This window comes from Sphaerodactylus townsendi, linkage group LG06 (genome assembly GCF_021028975.2).
Source record: "Sphaerodactylus townsendi isolate TG3544 linkage group LG06, MPM_Stown_v2.3, whole genome shotgun sequence".
Classification (NCBI taxonomy): domain Eukaryota; kingdom Metazoa; phylum Chordata; class Lepidosauria; order Squamata; family Sphaerodactylidae; genus Sphaerodactylus; species Sphaerodactylus townsendi.
In genome coordinates this window covers 87886163-87912635 of record NC_059430.1, presented here as the reverse complement: position 1 = coordinate 87912635, position 26473 = coordinate 87886163, and the positions used below count along the sequence as shown (strand labels likewise).

General features: G+C 39.7%; 2 protein-coding genes across 3 annotated transcripts in view; both read right to left on the bottom strand.

Annotated features, from left to right (window-relative positions):
- The window catches only part of RSBN1L (round spermatid basic protein 1 like), a 48493-nt gene extending 41855 nt beyond the window's left edge, over nucleotides 1–6638 (bottom strand). Inside the window, exon 1 of the mRNA XM_048499457.1 lies at nucleotides 6014–6638. Within this exon, the coding sequence (XP_048355414.1) occupies nucleotides 6014–6638 (625 nt within the window). The remainder of the gene's footprint in view (nucleotides 1–6013) is intronic.
- A 9799-nt stretch (nucleotides 6639–16437) lies between these two features.
- The window catches only part of PTPN12 (protein tyrosine phosphatase non-receptor type 12), a 65078-nt gene continuing 55042 nt past the window's right edge, over nucleotides 16438–26473 (bottom strand). The window contains exons 13-18 of one of the 2 annotated variants that reach the window (XM_048500008.1): nucleotides 22451–23430; nucleotides 21359–21436; nucleotides 20591–20682; nucleotides 19055–19085; nucleotides 18372–18488; nucleotides 16438–17677 (exon numbers count right to left, since the gene is read on the bottom strand). In XM_048500008.1, coding sequence (XP_048355965.1) covers nucleotides 17616–17677; nucleotides 18372–18488; nucleotides 19055–19085; nucleotides 20591–20682; nucleotides 21359–21436; nucleotides 22451–23430 — 1360 coding nt within the window. In that variant the 3' untranslated portion in view covers nucleotides 16438–17615. The remainder of the gene's footprint in view (nucleotides 17678–18371; nucleotides 18489–19054; nucleotides 19086–20590; nucleotides 20683–21358; nucleotides 21437–22450; nucleotides 23431–26473) is intronic. The other variant, XM_048500006.1, reaches the window with a different exon arrangement.

Here is a 26473-nt window from a genome sequence, read left to right as displayed (position 1 = left end):
TTAGTTTTTAATTATGTAGCATGAGATTGTATATTCATGCAATGTTTAAATTTTTGGTAAATGAATTCTATTAATCCGCTCACAATGTCATGCTCTTCCAAAGGTTTCTGTACGATTATTTTAGGCTATTCTATCACAGATGCTTGGTCTTTCGTACTCAAAACTATGAATTTATGTTTGTGTAGATAACATGCCTCCTCTTCATAGCAAAAATGTTATAAAATAAACTTAAAAGTTGAGAAAAAGACCTTAATCCAACTGTTCCTTTGCAAATCTATGTATACAGAATCAACCCCTTACCTTTTAAGTGCTTATTTTCCACATTCAATGAATAGAAGATCATTTGGAGTGGAACAGATCTGCACAAGAAACTAAGTGTGAGGAGTGAGGGACAAGCAGTAAAAATGAAAGTGAAATATTTTGAGCATAATACTCCACAATTCTTGGGATCTTTGTGTGTGTTTAATCTGAGGTTTATCACATTATTCTCTCTCCAGAGAATTTCTATACTGGCAGCAGGATGTAAAACAGACCCAGTTTGGGAGTATTTTAATAAAGTTTCCCTACCTATGAGTAAGGCAAGCATACATTCAAAATGCAAATACTGCAACAAAGAAATGCAAGACCTGGATGAAACTGTTTATAGATAATTATGAAGTTATCGTCAGGTGAACTATCTATGTACTTTTAATAGTATAACCTAATCAGTAGTTTTGATATAACTATAAAGCTGATCTGAAAAATTATTATGAAATCTTCATCTAGTTGTAAATATTAAGATTATATCAGCAAGAATGACTCTATATAGAAAACCATGATTTAAATCTAGTCTTATTTAGTGATTTAAATCATGATGTAAAATGATTTTATTTAAATCAAATCCACCCTATTTCCTAATCAGCACAACTTAAATATTTTAACAAAATAAAATGTACAGAAGCCAACTTTCAACAGAAATATCTAACCAGCTAATAACAACTTTAAAAATAGTAAAGAGCAAGGATAAAAAACATAAGCAGAATGAATGAAAATATGGCAGAATGGGACTTACGAAGCTCTCAAGAGCCTACAATAGCCAACAAACAACCAGGAAAAGTCTAACAAAGAGCGTCATCATGATTCAAAGGCAGCACAACTGGATAAAATGCCACAGGTGAACAGGATCCAAACAGCCTGAGAGAATAAAAACCTTTGCCTTTTTCTGGAAACTAAAAGCCTACTAAATAGATATTAGATGACCTTCCTAGAGACAATCTGGCATTCCAGAGTTTGATTAAAACCCAGTTCTTGGTGCTCACCAAGCCTGTGGAAAGTGGGGCTTCTGATGAAAATTCTTAATAGTTGGACAGTCTCATTCTTTTCTTCTGGTCCAAGTACCTAAGGAGATTTATCTGAAATTCCCAGTGCTTCAAGATGGTTCAGAAGTGAACCAGGAACCAAGGCATAACTTTTAAAACGGGCACAATGTGATCCTGTAACTTATGCCTGCCAGTAACCTAGTTAGTCCACATTTTGAGTCAACTGAATCTTCCAAACTTTCATCAAATTAATATTTCATTAAACTGCATAACCACACTAGTCATTTTTGCACAAGGACACCCTGAGGGGAAGGGGGAAAACATAATACAAAGTCTGATTTGCTGCTTAGTTTCCTAGATACTAGGAGACATCAGGTGGTTACACAGTAGTGATTAGCATGTCTTATTAGGATCTGGGAGACCCAGGTTCAAATGCACACTTAGCAACATCAGCTTGCTGTATAACTTTGGGCCACTCACTTTCTCTCAGCCCCTAATTACCTGGATGGCTCAGGATGGCTGATCTCGTCAGATCTGCGAAACTAAGCAGAATTGGCCCTAGTTAGTACTTGGATGGGGGACCATCAAGGAAGCCCAGGACTGCTACACAGAAGCAGGCAATGGCAAATAGCTTCTGTTAGTCTCTTGCCTTGAAAACCTATGGGGTTACTTTAAGTCTGTGGCTTCAAGACACCTTCTACCACCACTTACCTCACAGGGCTGTTGTTGTGAAGATAAAATAGAGGCAGGTAAAACAATGCTGTAGACTACTTTGGATCCACATTGTGAAAGAAAGCAGAGCATGCACATTTAAATTCTTATTGCACAGTTCTCCTATAGCATATGCCTGTGCCTACATTATATACCTTCAAAATGTCCTAGTCCAGGTGACAGGAGAAACAAAATTCTATTTCATGTTCTTTTAATATTTCAGCTGTCTTTCAGCTTACTTAAAGCTAGTGTTGCTAAAAGACTTCTAAACACTAGTGAAAGAAATACTGTGGACTCAGAGGAAACAATCTTTTACTAAGATTCCCATTAGGCATCCAAAAGTTTACAGAATTTAAAATATATTAGCACTCCAGATAGATAGGGGGAATATGTTCACTGCATTTGTTAGCTGTCTGTGCATAAACAGATAAAATATGAAATAAATATAAAGTAAAGTAGTTGCATTACCACTCAGGCGCCATCTTGGAAGTCACCTCAAGTCAAGTAGTTGAAAAAGGACAAATAGAAAGCAGCTTGACATTTCTTAGGACTGAAGGAAAAATATTTCTATCTTAATCCATTGCTATCCGTTCAGTTGTAATGGGGAAAGAACCACCAGCAACCTAATTCACGGTTCAGAAAATTTCTCTGAAAACTCTGCTTAGTTTCTCATAATTTTACTAAACCTTTGACAAAAGTACAGTACTACATAAATGTAGGGTAATCCTGGTTGTCATCACAAGAAAAAGCTAATGTTAATTTAATTCTCCACTATTTATCATAATTTCTTTAGTGCTTTAGAAAGCTCCTTTTATTTGAATAATGGAGTCAGTACAGAAAGCAACTAATTAAGAAACTAATCCATCAACTACAACAAAATGGTATAAAGTCAACATATAAACAAACAATAACAGGAATTTCATGCATTTTTATATCATTCTGATGTATCTTCTACTGAGGATCATCAACATACTACAATGGTATTGCAGCTGGTATTTCTAGGTGCTACTTGGTGCTTGGGATTTGTCAAGTCCTACCTTCATGTTTCTTGGAATGCTATGTGTGCAAAAATAGGGCTAAAATGCATATCATGAAATATGTGTTGTCCAATTCTGTCCCCAAACTCTGCCATATTCCTTCCAATGTACTTATCAAGTTTAGGGCAAAATGAGAAGCTTCCTGTTCCCCTAGCTTGAAACCTCAGTTGTCAACACTAAAGGCAAAATTCACTAAACCACTATGGCTCAACAATATTCACCAAGCCTCTGACATCAGTCTTGCACTGTCTGCCCAACTTTCTCAACTGCTTCTCCCCATCCCAGCCAACTCCTCACAAACCATCATTTCATCTATGTGTTTTCCAATTGAATTTTCAAATGCTTATTCCAGTCTGTCTGCGATGAAGGGCCCCTGCAAATATAGTTACTATGGGGATAATAAAAAGATCAAACAACATTTAGAATACGGCCTATGTAGAAGCATCCCATTTGATGTTATTTCTCTTAGAGTCTAAAGCACTATGCAAACATTTGCAGGGAAATTTAAGGGCATGGATGCATGATTTCATCATTAATTTTTGGCAAAGGATATCCCTCCTTTCAATGCAGTCCACAGTCCCCATAGCCCACACCCTCTCCTCTGAATCAATAAGATACACTGGTTTATGTCCAGGTATGAAATGTTAAGGACCAGTTTATTCACCTCTGAAATTGTTTCATATTAAATGAACAGTTTTGCAACTATGTACTCAGATTCCTTTAATTATCCAAATAAACACAATTTTTAGAGTTTGCTGCTTGTACTTTTGGAGCAGGAAGTCCACGACATGGATAAGGGAAGTTTCTGGAAAACTCTATTTGTATGTATTGGGGCCCAATCGGGGTGGAGGTGGGGAAAAAGGCTTGGGGGAGCGGTGCAGCCTTGCGCCAGAGCATTTGCCCTCCCAAGTGGAGGAGGCAGACACACCAGTGGGTGGTCACTTTCCAGGTATGTGGTGGCAAAACCTGGCTTGTGCTGGCATCCCAATTGGATGCCAGCTGGGGGAGGGGGAGCCAATATCAGTCAGGTTCCTCCCAGGGTTTAGGGCTGGGAGTGCATTGTCATGCCCTTTGGACCATAGAGGGCTTTCTGGAGGAGGGGCTGCATTTTTCGCCAGAAAGCCCTCTTGGAGGCGGCATGTTTCCCACCACTGAGGGCTGTGGATGGGGCTGTAAGAGACATGGCCCATGAGCTGTATTTGGTGTTCTTGGTTTCCATGCCACCTGTGTACATAGAGAGCAGTGTGCTTGATTCCTCCCTTCCATTGACAATCTGTCCGAGTAACTCCTTCCGTTTTTCAGGCATCCAAATTACCCTAATTCTTACTAATTCCACACTGTGATTACCAAGGTCCATCAATGCCCACATGAGATCAATGAACTGGTATACATAGGCTGTCAAAATTGTCTGAATTGGTCTAAAGAAGGAAGAATTCCTGGTGGCACCAGTGCCAAATGAGGTCTACCATTGTCTCTCCCATAGCAGAGTTATTTAGGCCACAACATTATAGACAGGAATAAGATGCACACTTCAATTAGACCAGGGGTAGGGAACCTGCGGCTCTCCAGATGTTCAGGAACTACAATTCCCATCAGCCTCTGTCAGCATGGCCAATTGGCCATGCTGGCAGGGGCTGATGGGAATTGTAGTTCCTGAACATCTGGAGAGCCGCAGGTTCCCTACCCCTGAATTAGACTTACTTCTCAATAAACATAGAATTGGGCTACTGGTGATTATTCAATCCACTTCCAGGAACTTTTAATGTTAAATATAACTGTTACCTAATGATTACATTAAACAGCATTCAGAGAATTGTACTATTATGATTCTAAGTACCTTTGATGGCAGTCATGTATACAAGGCACTTCCATGAACTATTTCCATAATCATTACACAACCACATGCAGGTTTGAGGTGTACAAAATAGGAAGTACAAGTCAGTGCGGTATAGCAGTTAAAGTGTCAGACTGAATCTGGGAGACAGAGGTTCAATTCCCCCTGTGCCATGGAAAACTGGTGAATGACCTAGAGTCAGTCCTAGACACTCATCACAAACTCTATACCTCCCAAGTCTATTCTGAGGATAAAGTGAAGGAGAGGAGAATGATGTTAAGTCACATCAGGTTTTCACTGAGGAGAAAGACAAGGTATAAAGTAAATTTTAAAAAGTTTACAAGGCCAAAACAATTCATGGAAACAAGTACATCCTTAACTGTTCAGCTGCACCAGTATGCTCACTTCTACCACTTCTGTGCATCACCTTCCTTCTCCCCCTCCCCTCCCGATTTTTAATTTGTGACCCTCCCCTCCCGATTTTTAATTTGTGACTTTTCGAGGTTTAATCTCCATTATTACAGAGAATGTGTTTCCTTTTCAGATCCTCTTCCTTTTACCAAAGTCAGCACTATTCCCTAATAGGTCTGAAAGGCTCAAGCCCGTTGCTGCTTCCACCTAAGGCAATAAGGGCCGTTTCCACACCCCCTTTTTACAGGAACTGCCAGACTGCGCTGCTGTGGCTGCCTTGAATTACACCATTCGCAGATGCACCCACACCCACCACCTCACCGAGCTCCCCTCTTCTAGATAGCCACCTCCTCCACTCAGAGCCACTCATGAGTGTGCAGGAAGAAGATCTGGAACTGGAGGTCCAGCGACCGTCAGCCCTTAAGAGAGCAGCTGCTAACAAGCCAACGTGTCTCTCCCATGTGCGGGCAGACAACTGAGCAGCCATTCCAGGGGCCGATTCTGCTGGAAAGAGAACGACCATTTCCCGCTCCCATGAACCCTTACCCGGGCGCCCCCATGTCTGGAGAGGGATCCCTTCCCAGCCCCCCTCCCCCAATTGCTCTTCCACGTTCCCTTTTCAGCCTCCCATTTTTTCCTCCCCACCCGAAACCCCCCTGACCTCCTCCCGCAGGGTAGGCCCATCACTGCCCTTCCACAAATACGAGGGTCAAGAAGCTCACCTTCCTGGTGGTGGAGATGGTGGTGGTGGTGGTGCTGCTGAAGCAGGAGCTTCACCTCGCCGTTCTCCTCCCGACCGGCCGCGCTCAGGCCGCCGTCGCCTGCTGTTCCCAAGAGCCCGGCCAGCTTCTTCTTCTCCTTGTCCCTTTTCTCTTTGGGCCGCTTGGTCTTGCCGCCGCCTCCTCCATCCACGCCCGCGGCCAAGCAGTGGTGGGAATGGGAAGAGGGCGGCGGCAAGAGCAACTTGTGGGGCAGCTGAGGCGGGAAAACCAAGGAGCCGCCGCCTGCGCTGGTGCTGCTGGTGGTGCCACCGGCGGTTGCCGCCGAGGAAAATGCCGTGAAGCTCCACACGGCCGAGGTGCCGGGAGCAACCGCGGTCGGTGCCACCGGGATGTGAGGTGGCGGCGGCGGCGCCTGCCGCCTATTGCTACCGCCGCCCTCACCGTTGACGCGCTTCGGGCCCTTGAGGCCCCGCTCCTCGGCTCCCTTCAGGCGCTTGGCGGCCGGGTGGAAGCCGCGCGAGGAGGTCCGCACTTCTGCCACCAGGTTGGAAGCGAAGGGCTCCGGTGGCTGAGGAGGCGGCGGCGCCACCATCGCGCTCCGAAGGGGACTCGGCGGCTCCGCCATTTTGAGATCCTGCTTGTATTTACCTCTCAACGCGAGTCGCTCGAGAGAGGCGGGATGGTCGAGAGAGCGAGGAAGGAGGCGGGACACGGGTTGCCCAGCACCTCTTTCTCTCCCCTTTCCTCCCTCCCAATGGAAACGGGGACATAGTCGGAGTGACGGGGGAAACCACCAATGGCTGAGGAGAGATCGAAAGGGGAACGGGCTTGCCACAGCCCGGTTATGAGTGGCGCAGTTGGGAAGGGGAAGCGAGTGGCTGTAATGGATGCCTCTGAGGCGCCCCGGGAACAGCAGGAGGACAGTCCCGAAAGGAAAGGACAGAGATTCCGGAAGAGGGGAAAATAGGTTGAATTTATCTGTTTCCGTTAAAAAAGAGAGAAAACTGCTTCGGATTTGATGGCTGGATCACGCTGATTCAAGATTGGATCCATGCAACGCGTGGGCCGACGGAGAAGTAGTGAAGCTGCCCTGAGCAGAGAAAGCAGCGCTCTCCCTTCAAAAGTTTTGTTAGGCTCGTCAATTTTTTTAAAAAGGTCTTTCTTGTTTACTTAAAACATTTGGCTAGTGATGTTTTAGAGTAGTGTGGCAGCCATGTTAAGAGGCATCCCTTACACTTGCAGACACTGATGCGCAGATGGGAATTCCTCTTCTAAGGCAGTGTCTTAAAATACCTTTCAATTGACTAGAGAGGCGCTAGAGTTGTTAAAAAGTATTTAAAATGTATTTTATATTGCATATTTTAAATACACAACTGAGTGGCAGCATTCTTAAAACTCATTCCTCCACACGAATGGGAATGCCTCTTCTAAGATGGTGTCTTCCATATGGAAAGGGTAAAAGTCTTTTGATTTGCTAAAAAGATGGCTGCAGACAATTTTAAAACGTTAAATACAAGAATTTACAAAAATGGCATTTATTATTTCTCATTCAAATGGGAATGCCTCTTTTAAGTCTGCTGTGACATATGCACCACCTGAAAACAATATTCATAGACATATAGTAAGGTTTACTCCACTAACATCATATTAACCAAGCAAGAATTTTTAAAATCTAATTCAATCTGTTATTTCTGTTTTTATTTGTATGTTTGGTTTGGTTTGACTGAGAGTTGCCTTGACTAGGCTGGAAAGGCAGTATACAGATTTCAAATGGTGTATATGGTGTGTCATAATATTTATAATAGGATGTCTCTGCCTCTCAGGGAGTCACAGTGGGGAGTCCAGAAAGCTGGAGTGTGCATAGTAGAGTGGGTGTGAAGTTGCCAGTGCATGCTGCAATAAAGATAAACTGTATTATAGGACTAAGAAGTAATGTTTAGATGCTTGAAACATTATTTGTATAGTTTGATGCTTGGTATTAAATATTTTTCTAGTCCTGGGCTTAAATAAGCAGTACATTTAAAGAAAGGAAGGAGAGTGTGTCCTTGCCCAGACTTTAGTTTTCATCTGTTTCCACAATTCCAGATTATTGAAGAATCAGCTTGATTTAAATTTAAGCATGTTACCGTTAACAGGTAGAAACACATACTTCGGATGTGCGTTTTTATGCATGAGAACATGCACCTTTACACCACAAAACTGTTGACATAGTGGCTGTACAGAAAAGCTGTTCTTCGTTTATGTACAAATCATATAGGCCTTGTTTGACTTTGCTGCATCCATAATGGAGATAAAGTATTGTAGATAGACTGTGCTCTTCAAAGCTTATAATTCCTGTGGAATGGAATCAGATAAATGTCTTCTTTGTAAACTACCGAAATGGAAACATTGTTCAACTCTGATTGAGAGGTGGAAAACCTGGATTTTCTAAAATGCAAGGGTTGACTAAAAGGTCAAATATCTCACAGTGACACATTAACACTGACTGCCTATTATTCTGATATGTCACTATTGATATTTTGTATTTGCAGTCCCACTTATTTATTTAATCTACTATTAAACTTTCATATACAGCTAGAAATTCAGCATCGTAACTGGATTTAGAGTATAATTACTGAAACAGCTTTTTACAATGATGAATGGCATAGAAAAAGCAGGACATTATATAAATTTATATTTTATATTTGAAAGAGTTGGAATAGTTGGAAAAAATATAGAGAAGGAGCAGCAAGACAGTTAAGTTAAACTGAATTTGACTGTCCATTTAGCAAACAGATTTCTATAAGGAACAGGAAGTTTTAGTAGGTTTCACACTGATTTGGCAAACCTACACTCTGTCTCAAGAAAGATGTTCGAAGATGTGGGAATTAATGTGCCCAATCTTCCTGGACCTTCCTTGTGTTTAAATGCTCCACGGGGTCCTAGTGACTGCCTTTCCCCTCTTCCAATTATTTTAGCCTTAGAGAGAATCTTATTTAAGCACCACTTTCATCAAAACCATTTTTTCCTGCACTGTTAGACATCGAACTTTGAAAAAAGAACATGTATATTGTCCCAGATGGTTATTAGCAAAATTTGCCTTTTTGTAATGTTGAACCTGCCACTTTGTTTCCAGCAGCAGGAACAGGCAAGAAAATGGTGGGCGCAAATTTACAAAAAGGCAAGTCTTGCTAATACCGTGTTTCCCCGAATATAAGACAGTGTCTTATATTAATTTTTGCTCCCAAAGATGTGCTATGTCTTATTTTCAGGGGATATCTTATATTTCTGTATTCTGTTCGTCAGGCATGCTTCCAAACAAAAACATTGCTACTTCTTACTTTTGGGGGATGCCTTATATTTCACACTTCAGCAAAACCTCTACTAAGTCTTATTTTCCGGGGATGTCTTATATTCGGGGAAACAGGGTAGTAGTCTGGGGCAATATAAATGCTGTTTTTTTCAAAGTTCAGTGTTTAACAGAGATGGCAATAATGGTTTTGACAAAAGTGGCACTTAAATAAGATTCTCTAACACTAAAAGGGAATCTGTATTATTTCCCCCTGTGGAAACAGGATCCTTTTACTTCTGCTGCTCTTTCCCTGAGACAGAGTATAGATGCCATGGGTTAGGTTCTCTCAGCTATTCTGTACAGTATTCATACTTCCAAGTAAGTATCACTGCATTCTGTAGGACTTTAAAATAAACAGAAGTGCAGCCTGTCTGCATATCATTAAATTTTTATTCAGGGTCTTTGGGACACAGTCATAAGTATTTTTAGGAAGTTCTTTTAAGTGATGATTGGTCTTTAATTCAGTTCTTACATGTTTATTAAATTGTGACTTCAATATTAACTGATCATTTACTTAATAAATCATCAGTCTTAACTTCTGACATACTTCTTAGTGAAATCTGTCCACTCATTTGGCTGAGAATAGTGAAGTTCCATCCTCATATAATGAAGATGTTGTTACTAAGTTATCTGGTCAGAACATACCAAGTTTATTTACAAATTTAGTGAGAATATTTCATCTTTTATCTTTATTTCATAACCTATCTCAATACAAAGATTCTCATGACAGGATTCCAACATTAAAACCATAAAATGCAATTCAAAAGCCTAGGAAAGTTTGAACCATTTAGGCTTGGTTTAGATATGACATTGTTTGCTGGCACATAAAAAAAAGGGGGGGGGGAGGAGTAGAAGCCTTAGCTCCACTGGTTCTGCTTTTCTTAAAAACCAGGATTTGAAACTGGGAATCCTGTACAGAATCCTGATTTGCAGGGAAAGTTCAAACCATAATTTGTTGTGTTGAACAGAATGAAAAACTGGTTTATTGCAAAAGGCAATAAGTTGTTCATTAGCTTACTGCACAGGAAGGAGAGGAATATAAGCCTGAGGCCTTACCGTTATTTCTGAACTGAGCCATAGATACACTTTCACTCACAGCTCAGGTTAAGAAAATTGAACCTCTGAACTAGCTTTCAGTGCCCAATGCAGAAACATTCATTTTCTAATTTATTGGAAAACTACCATAATAAAATCCAATCACAGTTATTTCTATGCTCCAGGCATTCAAGCATCTCCTGCCAATTTTTTTTTCTTGTTGGCAGTTACAGGGTTGAAGGTTTTCAAAAAAAATTCTGTTGAATATTTGCATGAGAAGCTTTTGCCTGATACTATATTTAAAGTAAGTACAGTTTAATATATACAGAAACATTTTAAAGCTAAAGTACGTTGAGAAACATTAAACACCAAGGTGACACTACAGTAGGGATGTATCACATTAACTGTGAACTTGTTCAACAGGTTTTCCAAGAAGTTAATGGGAATAAGCAGAGCAGTGAGACACGGATATTGAGTGGAACATTTTACATTGTTTTCTTGTATTTAATATTGTATTCTTGTAATGAATATTGAACCTGATTTTACAAGTCTTACAGCCCAATCCAGCGCCCTGTAGTGGCCAGGAGCACTGCCGCATCACCCTGCTATACCTGGGGCACTGGCATCCCAGGAGGCAGAGCTGGGGTGGAAGCCAACTAACGTTGGCCCCACTCCCAGCCATGCCTCCAGCACACCTCCAGAACACCCACACTTGCAGAAGTGCAGGGATGCTGATGCAGTGCTCTGCCCCACATTGGAGTGCCCCAGGAGGCTGCCCACCAACAGATTTATCCCTCCGATGGGGTGAGTGCCCTGGGGAGGACAAATCCACCAGTGTAAGGCCCAGCTGCCTCTACAACTGCCTTCAGCCCCCCCAATTGGACCATTCCTGTCAAATGCCAGGAAGACTTTTTGTTGGAAAATAGATCTTCATATATCGCCATAATTTGAAAGGACATCCACTTCATTAATTTAAAAAAGTAACCATATGCAAATTCTTGCCCCGCTCAAATTGGCTGTTCTTTCTTTCTATGCTATTTAAGAAACTTGCAACAGGATGGGCCCCTTTATTTTTGGGATTGTCTTACCCAAAGGTGCCTTATCATATTTAGATTTTTAAACTGTTCTTTGATACCGGAGAGCATTTTAACTTTCCCTTCCCACGTAATGCAGGGTTAAATGCAAAGGAACTCATACTCTGATAGACTTTGTGGCTATGCTTCTGGGCAGAGACTATTGCTTACTGAAATGTTTGTAGCTTTAGGAATTTGTGAATTACTCCTTTTCTTTATGTTAATGAGGGGTTGCTAACAAAAGATAGTTAGGAAACTTGGCAGGCATAGATTTAGGAATTACATTGGTAGTAGTCAAGAATTTTTATTTATATAATTAAATCTAAAGCACTTCAAGTGAAGTAACTGGTTGGTTATTTAAATTACTTACTTTTGTTGCATTTATTGTGATATTGGTTAAGGCTGGTGAGTTAATGAGCAGTATAATTGAAGTAAAGTAACTGAAATGTGTTTCTCCTTCATATACCATTTTCCTCACCCGTTTTTTGTAAACATGAACATCAGATAATAAAATTAACACACATGAAATGCCTCCTTATGAAAAATTTAAAGATAACTGGCAGAAAAATGGTGGGTTTAATTCAGTGACGGAGATATAGATTTTTATCCCCCACCCTGAAACAGCATCACTTTCAATATTTAAACTGCAGACCTCAGATTCTCCCTTTGAATCCATTCTGAAGGGGATGGATTTAAAAGATGAATCTGGGGAAATTTGGGGGGTGCCTGCTGTCAGGGGTGCAATTGTTAAGCTAGCACCACCAAAATTTCAGAGTATCTTTAGGAGACTCTCCTTATGAGACCATCCAGATTTGGTAAAGTTTGGTTCAGGGGATCCAAAGTTATGGGCCCTCAAAGGTGTAGCCCCCATTTTCTATTAGCTCCCATTGGAAACAATGGGGGATGGAGGCACCCCCTTTGGGAGTCCATAACTTTGGACCCCCTGAACCAAACTGCACCAAACCTGGGTGGTATCATCAGGAGAGTCCCTCAGCAAATCCCTGTAATTCTGGTGCTGCTAGCCTAAAAACCGTGCCCCCTGCAGGCCAAAAACCCACTAAAATACCAAAAAAAGCAAAAACAAGGGGCAGAGCTTCAGACATGTAATGGGGGGGGGGGGTTTGAACCCAAAGGAAACCCTCCCTTACCTACTAGGTTTCATTTCCTTTCAGTGATAGGCATGCATCCATGCAGGTCAGAAATTTAGGGACCTCCAATTCTGAAAATGGATTCTAAATTTCAGAGGAATGCCTAATCTTATAAATTGTACATGCTGTTCTTTTAGAGTGAATTAAAGGAATCTCATCAGCAGCTGTTATTCAAAATATGGCCTAATTCAACCTTTTCCTTAAAACATTTAGTGATAGAAATATCAGTCATTTTCTGTGTCTTCATTAAACTCTGGCACTAGATTTCATCTCCTTATATGAAGATAGAGTAGCCTGCTAGTAGAAACATAGCGGAATACAAATTCCTCTGAGTTGGCATCAATTCAAAGGGAAAATTGAAGGGGGGGGGAGTTCAGTGCTCCCAACTTTCATTGAGAAATCATCTAAGAATATTGTCACACAGGTTAAAGATAATGTAATAATGTTTTTACACTAAATGCTTCAAAGCCAAGAAATGCATATCACACTGCCAACGTTTTTCCATTGCCAACCATAACAGGAACCTCATCAAGAGAGACTCTTGTGACTGCTTACAGACACTAGAAGTTGACTTGCAGACCAATTTTTCCCATGCCTGAATGAAGCAGCAGAGATAAAACACGCTGTACACCCAGCTTTGCATACAATTTGTGAAACAGAAGCACACCAAGAGGAAATGAGCCATTGAAAATTATGATTGAACAATCAAAAGTTTCTCTCCAAGCTCAGTGACCAAAATGTCAGCTTCATGGTGTTGGAAGAAAATTTGTGGACTGATTTTCTGAAATTTGTGAAAAATTGCGGTTTGAGGACTCAAATGTGTTAGGAGACCTCCCACAGTTAAGATATTTGGGGGAATGGATGCCTCTCACACTATTGTTATTACATTACCTAATCTTCTTGTCCTGGAAGCCTTTTGATCGCTTTCTGATCCTAAGGCCTTGGGAATGAGACCTGGCCAATGGGAAGCAGCTTGAGACAGACTATGCTCAGTCTCAGAAAAAGATGTTAGTATATAGTTGAGGTGCAGCAGAAAATAAATAGTATGCTTCCGCATTAGAATATATTCCCAAACGAATATGAGAATTATCATTCATTTTTATGTGCTGCCTTTGTCAAACTAATTATTTTGTTAATTATTGATTCACATTGGTGCAACCTGTCCATTTATAGTTGTATATTGTTATATGATTAAACTAAATGCCAATATGTGGTTTTTATTTTCAAACAGATGTGGGAGAGCAGGACTAGAAGGCACTAGGACTACAACAAAGAAGGTCTGGCATGTTGAGTTTTGTGGCGGAGAAATATACAACCCTAGTTCTAATATCTTTTTCTGAGACAGGCTATAGGCATAATACATAAGATAGCATTGCTAAAATAATCATAGCTGAGGTGCTGTGTGGTTTCCGGGCTGTATGGTCGTGTTCTAGCAGCATTCTCGCCTGACATTTCGCCTGCATCTGTGGCTGGCATCTTCATATGATACTCTGAAGATGCCAGCCACAGATGCAGGTGAAACGTCAGGCGAGAATGCTGCTAGAACACGGCCATACAGCCCGGTAACCACACAGCACCTCAGTGATTCCGGCCCTGAAAGCCTTTGACAATACATAATCATAGCTATTTCTAAATATTCTGTAGGAACTGGTATGCATACTAGTCTGCTCTATTATGCCATATTTAACGCAAAAATAGTTGAGTGATTTGGGTAGATTTATAGAACCCTATACTAGCTTAAATTATTTATGGAGCATAAATCAAAATTTGCTACCATTACTTACTTGGGTCAAGAGGACTGAGGACTTCAACTTCCACATGCAAGGGGAAGTTTCTACCTTGACAATTCCCACTTTGTATGGCCCCTCATTAGTGTTCATACCTTCAGAAGCAGTTTTTCAGACACTGCAATAAACAAGGGACGCAGGAAACCACATCCAGCAAATGGAACTCTGCTTTGCAGTTCTTTGGAACCAACATATCAACTGTGAACAATGCAATCACTATTTGGATATATTAGGGCCAATCAAGACTTCCAAAGACCAAATCTTAAATAAGAGCAAAAAGTTTATGGATCGATAAGAAGGATTTGCTTTTCCGAAAAACAATGAACTTTATTAAATTACTTTGACCAGTACTCTTAAATTTAGGTTCTAGCAGTGTTTCAGTATTGAAATCAAAATGTCTAGACGAGGTGTTTGTTTTTATATCGATATAGGAAAAGTTTTAAAAGTTGATTTTAAAAATGGTACCTTTTGCTCTCTTTATTGATCACGTATCTTATCCATAAGCTTTTGTTATGAAAACTGCTTTGTTCACTGATGATGTATGAAGGCATACCATGTTTGTGCAGTTCCTTCCTTGTGCAGAAAGGCATAAGTAGCTGTTATATCAGACTTAAAAGTATCCTCTGGCACTGATCAGCACTTGTTATTGGGCATTAAAAAGTTCAGAAATCATAATGCGTATGTATTTGCAGCTGGTTATAAAAATGATTCAGTCAGAAATTTACTGACTTTTAAAGTGCACGAGTTCATGCATTGCTGTGAGCAACAAGCAACTGATAGCTACAACCATTATTTCTTCCATCCCTTTGGAACTACATCAAGAGAATAAAAGTGAAGAAAGATGAAAGCCCTTTAGTATCTAAGACAAGTAAGCTTCTACCCTTTACAGTGATCACAAATAATCTTTTCAATATATTATGAGGCACAATCTGACTACAGTTATCCATGATCCAATTGCATCCAATTTCTAGGCAGGAATGCTTCTGAAGACAAGTGAAAAACAACGGCTGGTTGTCTACAAGATTACAGGGAACACATCTGAGTCTTGAGACTTATATTGGCTATTCATTCACTTTCAGGCAAAACTCAAAATGATACTTATCCATAAAGTGCTAAACAGAACCAGCATATTTTAGGGGCCATATGTCCGTTTGAGTGTGTCTGTTAAGATCTTACAGCCCCATCCAGGGGGCCCGGGCGAGGATGGTGCCACCCTGGCCCCTTCAAAAGGCTTTCCCATAGCATGAGAAGTGCAAAAATGTTGTTGTTTTTAAAAAAGCCCCAACCACCCCAGTTTGGACTGCCCAACTGTAATGAGTGTGCCTACATTTGGGTGAGTACTAGATACAGGAACTTTTTGATTGTGGTATCTTGTGGAACTCCCTACAGCGATTCAACCTAACACCAAGCTTTTTCAGCTTTAGGCACTGAATACATTTGTTCTCCCAGGCATAATGCAGATTCCCTCCCACACACAATTTGTTTCCCAATTTTATTAAAGTTAGTGGGCATAATATATATATATATATTATATATATATTACAGCTGCTTGAAGTATGTCAGCAATTTTGGTTTTTAAGCTTGGTCATTGGCCTTGCAATACTGATGGTTGTTTATGTTTTAATTGTTTGATATTTGAGTTTTTATATTTGAATGTCAGCAGACAAGTGCTTTCAATACAATTCAATATATTAAAAAAATTCCAAGTGGGTCACTGAGAATGGTTAATGCTCTCAAAAGCCTCTCCTCCCATAGAATGACACAAAATTGCTGTGCAGTCAAGCATGAGCCTAAATTACAAACCTGTTGTGATCACGGGACAAGTATTGGCTGACTGAAACAAGCCGGTACTAGTTTTAATCTTTGCCAGTTCTGAGATGGCACTGAATTCCAGAGAGATGAAAATGTGTTTCGTTCGTGTTCTAGATATGCTAGATTTTAAAGTGGAGATTGAAAGTTTTTCAGTAAGCTCTGTGCGTGGTTTTTTAAATCCTGCATGTGTAATAGTTTTCTATTGCCACTGTTCTGTGTTCTATACATGAAACACCACTGAAGAAATAGTTCTTTACTTTAAATTTATGTTACAGAAACAAAAACACAGACGTAGTGGAGCCGTACAAGACTTAACCCTGTCCTTGTATGAGGCCAAGAGATAGTGTTGACTCGAGAGTTCTGTAAGAACCCTTAGTTTTACATGCATGCCTGACCATTTAGTGAAACAGTTATTTTTCTCTAGCAAATTGGAGTATCCCTCAATGGTTCTTTCAACAGTGTGTCTTCAAAGGGTTTGAACAAATAAACACCCATTAGTATACTGTAATAATAAACCTGGTGTCGGCTAGAAATACTTTTTTCTAGAAATGTTACACTTTTACACTCTGTAGTTGAAATATACTACGAACAATAATTGAAGAGCGAGTTTAAGTGTTCTCATTTACTGGCACAGTTTGAATATTTGATGATACGCTGTTGCAATCAGAAACATATTTAGGCTAAAAATCTGGTATTTCAAGGCACTTACGGACTCTCCATAATTAGATGAAAACCAGGACAAATCAGAAGTGACAGTTAAACAGCATATAATATAAAAATAACCTTTTGTTTACAATTTACAAAATGTATTACAATTGTCATCTCTGCTATCTTGTAGTTCTGGATATGCGCTCAGCACTTAAAAAAAACAGCTATTTACTAACAGTAGGGCAAATAATTTACAAATAGGGGTACACAAAAATTTAGATCATGCAGAGACTGCTTACACCTTCTGTTAATACTTTATGATTGCAGCTTTATCAAATTATATACCTGTTTGCCCTGCACGTATACAAAATAAAGTGTACATGGTAATCAAACATTGGCAAAAAAGTTTTCCATAAACTCAATTTGTCAAAAGTTTCACTATATTAACATGTCTATAAACAGTGTGTAACAGGGTTAAAAGGACATTAAGGCAATAATACTTGAAGTAATAAAATAAACCTTATGTAATACTTGCTACTAAGTGTAATAAGGCAGGTTGATGGCCTCAAAGTTAGATTGCAATACTAGACTCCACTGTTATGAATATTTAAGATTTGGGTGAATGTACAGCTACAGATTACCATTGTGTAGTTGTGTTTACACTGTTAGTCCCTCTCCCCCCTCTCCCTCCCCCAATAAAGAATGGGATACTACTGTTCTAGTTCAGTGGCACTTGAGTATTCCAGTATAAAAATTAGCAAGTGTTCATCATGTCCATTCTGAAGGTGGCTCTCTTGGTCCTTTCGGTTTTCCACAGCGGTTTCCAAAATCTAAAAAGGGATTTTAAAATATTTTTTAAAAGCACATTTAGAGAAGAATTCAAAATACTTTCTTAAAGGTCCTCAAATAATCTCATTTAACACAGACTGACCCTTGAGTAGCTGACACATCACAGACCCAAGCACTACATTATACATTATTTCTCAAAAGAGAAAAAGATACTGTGATATTGGGTTCATGATGCTTCAACTACAAACAAAACAAAGCAAAAAAAAAGTCTGAGATAAATACATGTTGGAACTCAAGAATATCTCTCTTACACAGCTAGGGAAACAATACACTGTACCTCCTTGAAATTTTATTTATCATTTAGAGTAATTTTCTAGTTCTGTAAAATGACAAATTCTGTCTGTTGAACATATTTATTCAGTGTTCAAATATACACCCTGAAGAACTAAACAATGGTCTTTGTCCATATATCTAGACAAATTTTTGGCAACATTTACGCTAACAAAGTTTTACCCCACAGTAATGCCATTTTACGCCAATGTTCTGTTACATTTACCACCAGTATATTCTTGCTCACATCTGGCTATTGCAGATTTTGGAGCTGCCTAGAAGTAAAATTATATCTTTTTTCTTGGTTCGTTTACTAAGGGGAAAATGTATACAGATTTACACATGGGATGCTTTATAGTAAATTTATCAAGTGATCAAATACAAGCAGTAAGGGTGACAATTTACCAATAGCTGTAGTTTCATTCGGAACTTCAGAAGTGGGATCTCCTCTAGCTATGGGACTGGAGAGATGAGGCTGAGGTATTCTGTCAGTCTGTGATGAGTCTTCCGTTTCAGGATGTTCTGCAAAAGGGACGCATTTGATGCAAAAAATCAAAAGCGTTGCAATTTGTAGGGTTGGATCCAGCCTAAAATTTTAACAAGCTGAATAGGACCTTTCCTTCCCCACCCCATATGCAGCCCATGAAATGCTGCTCTTAAAGGTGGGGAACACTGAAGAATGATGTGGGGAGATGTGGGAATTTAGCGGAATGTGCAGATTTAATTTGGATCCAATCCTTTATCTCCAATATTCAAAACAATATTTTGCAATACCCAGATATATCCTAATTTAAAAAAATGTCTTGCCCTCCAACAGAAGTACAACCCAACACAAAGACCTGCTCTACTGTAAACAAAAAGCAACCATACTTGTTTCACTAACAACCGGAGATAATATCCTTTGTTGTCAAATCATATCATGTGTCTTAAGATACAGTGTTCCTTAACACATCTCTTTTGATCATTGGCACATTCATTTTAAACGTGCTATGAAGTCTCATGTTAGACAATACACACCATATTTTAAGTGCTGAAGTGTTCTACTAATTAAATACTTTGTTGCTTCAAAAGAAAGATTAATCACTTACCAGGCTGTGCAGGGCCTGCCATTTTCAATGCCTATTAAAAATATATTGAAGAGGTTGGCTCAAGATAGGTTTTAACTACAAATTATCCTTAAGAATTGACTCAAGGTAAATTTTTACCACAAACTAACTAATAATTGTCACCTTAGTTCAGGGGTCTGCAACCTGCAGCTCTCCAGATGTTCATGGACTACAATTCCCATCAGCCCCTGCCAGCATAGCCAATTGGCCATGCTGGCAGGGGCTGATGGGATTTGTAATCCATGAACATCTGGAGAGCCGCAGGTTGAAGAATACAAGTATTGAAATAATGTAAATATACCTTCCTACCAGTGTCTCTAATCCAGGGCTATCCACTGTGGCACCGATGGCACTAGCCAACACTTCCCCATGTCAAATGTTTTTAGAAAGTGGGCGGGATGGACTTCTGACTGGCCACTAGAGCCAGCTTGGCTTCTGACTGACTGGCCACTGGAGAGCTGATTGGTTGTGCAGATTTTTTAAAATGTTACTTTGGCTGCAGCCATCATCACAGCACTCAAGGATCTTCTTTGAATGACTGAATGGGTAGCTGTGTGTATGTAAGGGGGGAAGGGAAATTCTCATATTAAAGGCAGCCTATTAAACAGAGCTTCTGTCTGAAATATTGAAGGGTTACTTGAGTTATGCATAACCTCATTCATTATGGTTGACTCCTACCACTGTGGCAGCCATTCTATAGTTGGTTCTACCTCTTACTGCCACCATTTTGTGGCTGCGTCAGAATTCCAAAGGTACCCACAGGCTCAAAAAAAACTGTACACTCCTGCTCAAGTTCAAAACTAGACAACATTCTAAGCACCCACATCCACAACGAGCATTAATACCAAAAGGTTTCAATCATCTAGGTATTTTCATCTACACATCAGATGCCTAATTATATCTGATGATAATTTCGTATATAAGCTTTACTGCTAAACCGGGGTGTGGGGTGTGTGTGTCAGCTTCTCAAAAAACACTGTTGATTACTTTCTAATCATGTAATACATTTGGGTTTTACTTGGGGCATTTCTGCAAACACATTCCCAAAATTCTGTGCAGCCATAATGTTTCATAATGGAATCTTGGGTAATTACCATTGTGAAGGTTTAGCAGCTACATGAACTATGGTCTGGGTTCAAAAGTTCCAGGGCAGCTGCCATCAAAATCGCAGCAGACAAATATTTTTGGTGCTTAATCACAGAATGTAGTCATGCTAAAGATATTTATCCCTAGAAAATGTTAATGTTTTATCACTTTAAACAATGCTTATAGATGGCCCAGGCTAGCCCAATCGCATTAGATCACAGAAGCTAAACAGGATCAGCCCTAGTTAGCATTTGAATGGGAGACCACTAAGAAATATCAGAGTTGCTATGCAGAGGAAGGCAACAGTGAATCACGTCTGTTAGTCACCTTAATTCAGCTGTGACTTGATAACATTCTTTACTTGCACATTAATAAAATATATTTTAACTAGCATGTTCTGAACGCTGTGTCACTGAACTTGCCCATACTTACAGCATATTGTGTTTGTTCAGAAGTTTTCTGGTTTTGTAATGAACTCCATTCAGCAGCTTGTGGAAGGAGAACAGCTTTGGGCAAGGCTGTGACTAGGCAAAACCATTTACAGATATTTTCAGTAAACATACTGCTGTACCCAACATGATATAAATATAGGAGACACTTTTCTGAAAGACTATCAACATTAGCAGTTCAGTTTTAAAAATTGTATGCCTTTATAAACATACCAGGCATTTCATTTTCAAATCTAATCATTAAATGATCATTAAGTTCAGAACGGGAAGAATTGGACAACTCTACATGTATTTGGAAATTGCCTCAAGGATATGGTGGTTACAATAATTCTATGGGGACTCTAGATCTGATCAGTCACTGGTAACAAGGAAAATAACAAGGCTGATATTCTTATTTTATTTAAAGTATAGGCCATCTCTCTTCCAGACATCTGGGATGCAACGTGGGTAGGTACATGGTTGTTGCTCTGGCTTATGAATGTCTAAACAAGCCTTGTTACGTGAACTACCCAAATTACAAAACACTGACCACCAGGACACATTAAGATGCCAACATATCCAATGAAAGTCTCCAAGACAAATGTGCCAGTTGTAAGTGATACATATTTAAATCAAGCAAAAATATTTACATATATGGTATTTATAAAATGTTGTTTTCATATCTATACAAATCCCTTACACAACTGAGAACCACCAACAGGAATCCAGTAGTATATCTTGCTTTTGGATTAATAAGAAATACTGAACTCACTCTGTTCACTTGCAAGCACAAGAGACTCTGGCGTCCTTTCTGGAAGAGGAGGACAGGAGTCTTCACTAGCACCAGCATCTAAAGCCATATAAAATTATCATGTTATAAGTCATGTGAAACCACTGCCCAAACTCCTAAACACAACAAAATATTGAGGCATTATATCACAGATGCCTGGAATAAAATCAAAATTACAATTTATAACAAATGTGTAATTGAATATTCTTTTCACAGTTCAATGCAATAGAAACATTACTATATTACTTTATTCTTGGTTTTAAATTAGTTTTATTAGACTTTTAAAATGCTTTGCTTTTAACTGTTAGCCGCCTTGATGGCTCTGATTAAGCAGAAAGGCAGAATATAAATTCTGCAAATAAATTAATAAACATTCTGACTTTGTAGAAGGATTTTTGCACAGCAGCAATATGGCCAACTTCCCATAAAAATTATGTATTCAAGGTAGCTATTTCTAGAGCACCCTCATTTAGTTAGGTATTAGTAATAACCAACTGTTTAGAGAAAAAGAGGACCTTCATTTTTTACTTTAAAAATGTGTGTTTTCCACAAGCACATTTCTGCTGATGGATGAGAAATGAGAGGTGATTTTATCCCGTTCCTCCCTGCAGTTTCTCAACTCTCACAGCTATTCCTCCATGTGGGTCCCCACGACACTGGAATAATCTTTCCAGAGGATGGAAAGGACTGAAAGAATGGAGAACAAGGGAAGACTCTGCACACCTTCCACGTACACATGGCTGGATTACAGGCCACCATGCTATAACCTTGAGAAACAGGCACTGCAATATAGTTACCTTTAAATGAATACACTTCACACATATTGCATTCATACTAACTTAACTGCCCAGCTTATTATTACTCCAGTTCTACAGTTGGAGATCTGATGCAAAAGGTAAGACTCATTAAATGATCCCATGATAGCCAAGCAACCAAAATGAGGCGTCCCAGGTAGTAATCCAACATTTTATCCACCAAGTCATGTTGCCGCTAGAATTCATAATACACAATTCATAAATAAAATCAAGGTAACATAGATAAATAATAATGTAGGTAAAATCTAGTACAGCTTACCTTTGTGGGCTCTAGAATGCACTACAATTATAGAGTCTTGCCTTGCAATGGACATTGGCAATACTTTTCTAGCCGAAATGTTTTCTGTGCTAACAGCGGCAGAAACTGTGGCACTTGCGGTTGAAATATTAGACATGCTTTGAGACCTGGCTTCACCAGAGTTCATTTCATCTGTATCAGAATCATCAGAATGCAGCGGATTTGTAAAACAAAGGGGGACTCTAACTGAAACTGCAGCTGTATGATGGAGATCTGTCAATTTATTGGAAGAGAGATCCATTTGAGATGGTGAGTTTGGTGATACTGACAGACTTTTAACACCAGGACATAAAACAGCAAATTGTGTGTCCTCTGGTGTTGATGTAGGCTGTACATTTTCAGCCCCTTGTAGCAACCATCTACCACATCCCTTCTCTTTGAGAGGCAAACAGTCTGGTCTCTGCACAGAATCAGAACCTATAAGGCACTGATGTCCTTCCAGCGAAGATATTACAGCTGTATTCTGTTGCTGCATGTTGCATTCCATACAAGAGTTTTGCAAGGTATCAACAGATGCATCTCCTGAGCCTTGCTCTTGTGGCTTAAATGTTTTATCCAGTGCACAAGAAGGGCCACTTTTAATTTTAATTGCATGTCCCCTATTCAAGAGAGAGTTGCCATCAAAGCTCCTTGGCCCCTCTTGAAGAGGGACTTTTTTAATTTCAAAACTCAAGTTGCACTCCAGCTTCTTCTCTACATATTCAGACAGTTCATTCTTCCCTGAATGGTCTGATGCTTTACTGTAGTTTTCATTCACATCTGCCGAATGTTCCGAAGAAACTATGTGCAAGACAGGCTTCGGGTGGTATCGATCATTGTCCTGCCACACAGTTGTGACAGTTGGGTAGGCAGAAGGAGGTGATGGAGTCAAAATAGGTGGCACTGGATGAGGCTCGGGAGGCTGCAGAATTTCTTCTTTAGCATCTCCTTCTACAAGGCAGCTAAAGCAGATTATCATGTAAGTTCCCCATAATCAGTGTTTATGCATGCTTATTACTTAGTCAGAGTTAACAGGCATTTCTACAGATTACAATTGCTATTAAAGAGTATTTGACCCATACAATAGTGACAACGTTCAGATACAGTTTGGCATATATCACTGGGAACTTCTATCTTGTACAAATAATTGAACAAGAGATTTGAACAAAAACACATTAAGGACCCCTCACACATGTAGAATAAAAAGAAATGTGCATAAGCACATGGGCAAAAGATATTCAGAGGTTAAACAAAAAGCAGAAGGAAAATGCCGCAATAATCTTGCAGTGTATATTCTACAATGAAATATATGGAAATTTCAGTTTTGAAAACACTCAGAGGAATATTGTACCCTCTTGTGGCAGTGTGTGGGAAAATGTGTCAGTTTTAACTCAGATCAATTCCTGGAAGGTGTGGTCGGAGGGGGTTAATGAAAAAATTGTGTTAGTAGACATTATTACTATTATTTACAAAATATATACCCTGCCTTTCTGCCCTAAATTGGGCCATACCTCATTAAACCAATTAGAGCTGAAGTTAACATACACAGAGAAAATTTCAGAATTTTGGTGCCATGACTGAGAAGCCCTTTCCCAGGTTGCCACCTGCCTAATCTCAAAAAGCTGGAGGACCAATGAAGGGCCTCTGAAGATGCTTATAATGATCCAACGGGGTCATAAGGGAGTAGGTGGTCCTTCAGTTATGTTGGTCCAACATCATTTAAGACTTCAAATGTCAGCACCAACACCCTTACTTGTGCCCAGAGACACTGGGAATATATGTAGATGCATCAAAACTGGAATGATATGGTTCCTATTATCCACTCCAATCAACATCCTGGTGGCAGAATTATGGATCAATTGAAGTTTCCAAACACTTTTCAAGGGCAGTTCCACATAGAGAGCACTGCAGTAATCTAATCTAACCAGGGCATGTACCACAGTGGTCAGATCTTTCCTGCTCAAGAAAAGCCACCCCTGGCTAACCAAAGCTAGCAAAAGGTGCTCCTGTGCATAGCTGCCACTTGCTTATCAAGCAGTTGATTGGGATTCAAAAGAATATCACATACTTCAGGCAGAATGCAACCTCATCCAGAATGGGTGAAAATTTAAATCCTAGCTCAGACCTTCTGCTCACCACCTTGCCAGGATTAAGCTTCACTTTATTAGTCAATAACCAGAACCGCCTCTGGGCAATTCAGGGTTTCTACAGCATCCCTGTGACCAACTGTATTTTCTCATGGTTCACAGGGTCCAACACATAATTTTCAAAACACATTTTCAACAAATCATGGGCTACTCAGGAGTTACAACAAAAAGTGCACAACTGAGCAACCTACCAGACAATGAGCTGGATCCTGCCAGATTTTCCTGTAGTTCAAGAGGAGCCCTTTTGACCTATGAAAAGACCAGTGATTTGGGGTCCTGGATGGACAAAAATGCCAAGTAGAATGGGGCCTACTGTGGCTAGGGGAGACACACAAAAATCTACCACCCACCTTGCAGTACTGGAAAAGTTAATAGGATCCAACTACTAGTAAAGAGACCTTTGTAAACAGTAAAGCAGATGAAGATTCTATACATTTAGAGCATAGGTGTCGAACTCACGGCCCTCTAGATGGTATGGACTACAGTTCCCATCATCCCCTGCCAGCATGATGCTGGCAGGGGATGATAGAAACAGTAGTCCATAACATCTGGAAGGCCACGAGTTTGACACCTATGATTTAGAGCTTCATCATCAGTAACTGAAAGGTTCAAGGTACATGCTTTGTCCATCACCTAATATCTGGTCATCATAGACTGCCAGCATAGGTTTCAGAATTAGATCGCTCTGAAGCTCAGCCATGTAAAGCAAACCACAGCAACAAAGAACATATATAGGTGCCACATGACGTGCCAGCAAACAACTTCATGACAAGGCATGAACCCAGTTTTCTGCCACATCTCTCAGTCCCATGTATCACAGAATTCATTCAACATGGCAACAGGAAGGCCAGATACAAGGCAACAAAGAGGTACGAAAAATTATCTTCCACTGAAATGATCCCAAAATACTGGATATTCTGTATTTAGTAGGGGAATACAGGAAACACACTAAGGTCATTCTATAAGGCATGATTTTCATATTCATTCTGTTTCCCAACTTCAAGAATTCAGGAAAATCTGGAATTGTCCCATATCACCGGTGTAACAGCACACTGAACAAATAGGCAGAAGTTTAGCATTCACATTATTTAACATCAAGCCTAATTCAGTCACATCTGAGAAGAAGCTTTAATGTGATAACTCCATTAGCTGAAAAAAAATCTGTAAATATGCTCTGTATGATTACAAATTTGTTAAACCACTATAGTATTATAATTGCATGCTTTGGAGGTAGGAGATTCATTTTAAAGTAAGTTAGAAATCCAAACCTATGCTCATTAAAGTCTTACAGTGCAATACTAAGGTCTATTCAAAATCCTATTTAGATCTATTAAATGGGGCTTGCAACAATAATTCAAATAAGGTTGGAAGTGCAGAAGTGCACCAATTAAAAATGTATAAACGGCACCACGACTTAACAGTATAAAAACTATGTATTTAAACTCTGCATCATAAGTGGAAAGCTACATAAAGAGATACCAAAAAAAAGAACATCATCCCTCTAAAAAAGGTTTAGGAATGATCTCTGTTACCAACAAATTAAATTGAAACCATTCACATCTTAAATTAAAGATACAGGACTAGAAAGTTTCCATGACCTAAAGTAGACCTGGTGCAATTGAACCTAACATTAAGTATAAAAGGAAATGAAATGATCCCATGCTATCAACAAAAACTTAACTAAGATGCAAACAGAGCTTAAGAAATAAAGAACCAATGCCAAAGGCATTTTTAGAAAGAAAAAACAGCACTCCAAATGTCCTTCAAGCTGCCAAAGGCATTTCTATACAAAACAAGCACTCAAAGTGGCCTTCAAGCAGGCAAGGACCTGGTTAATAATGCCTTGCTTCAGTAACCT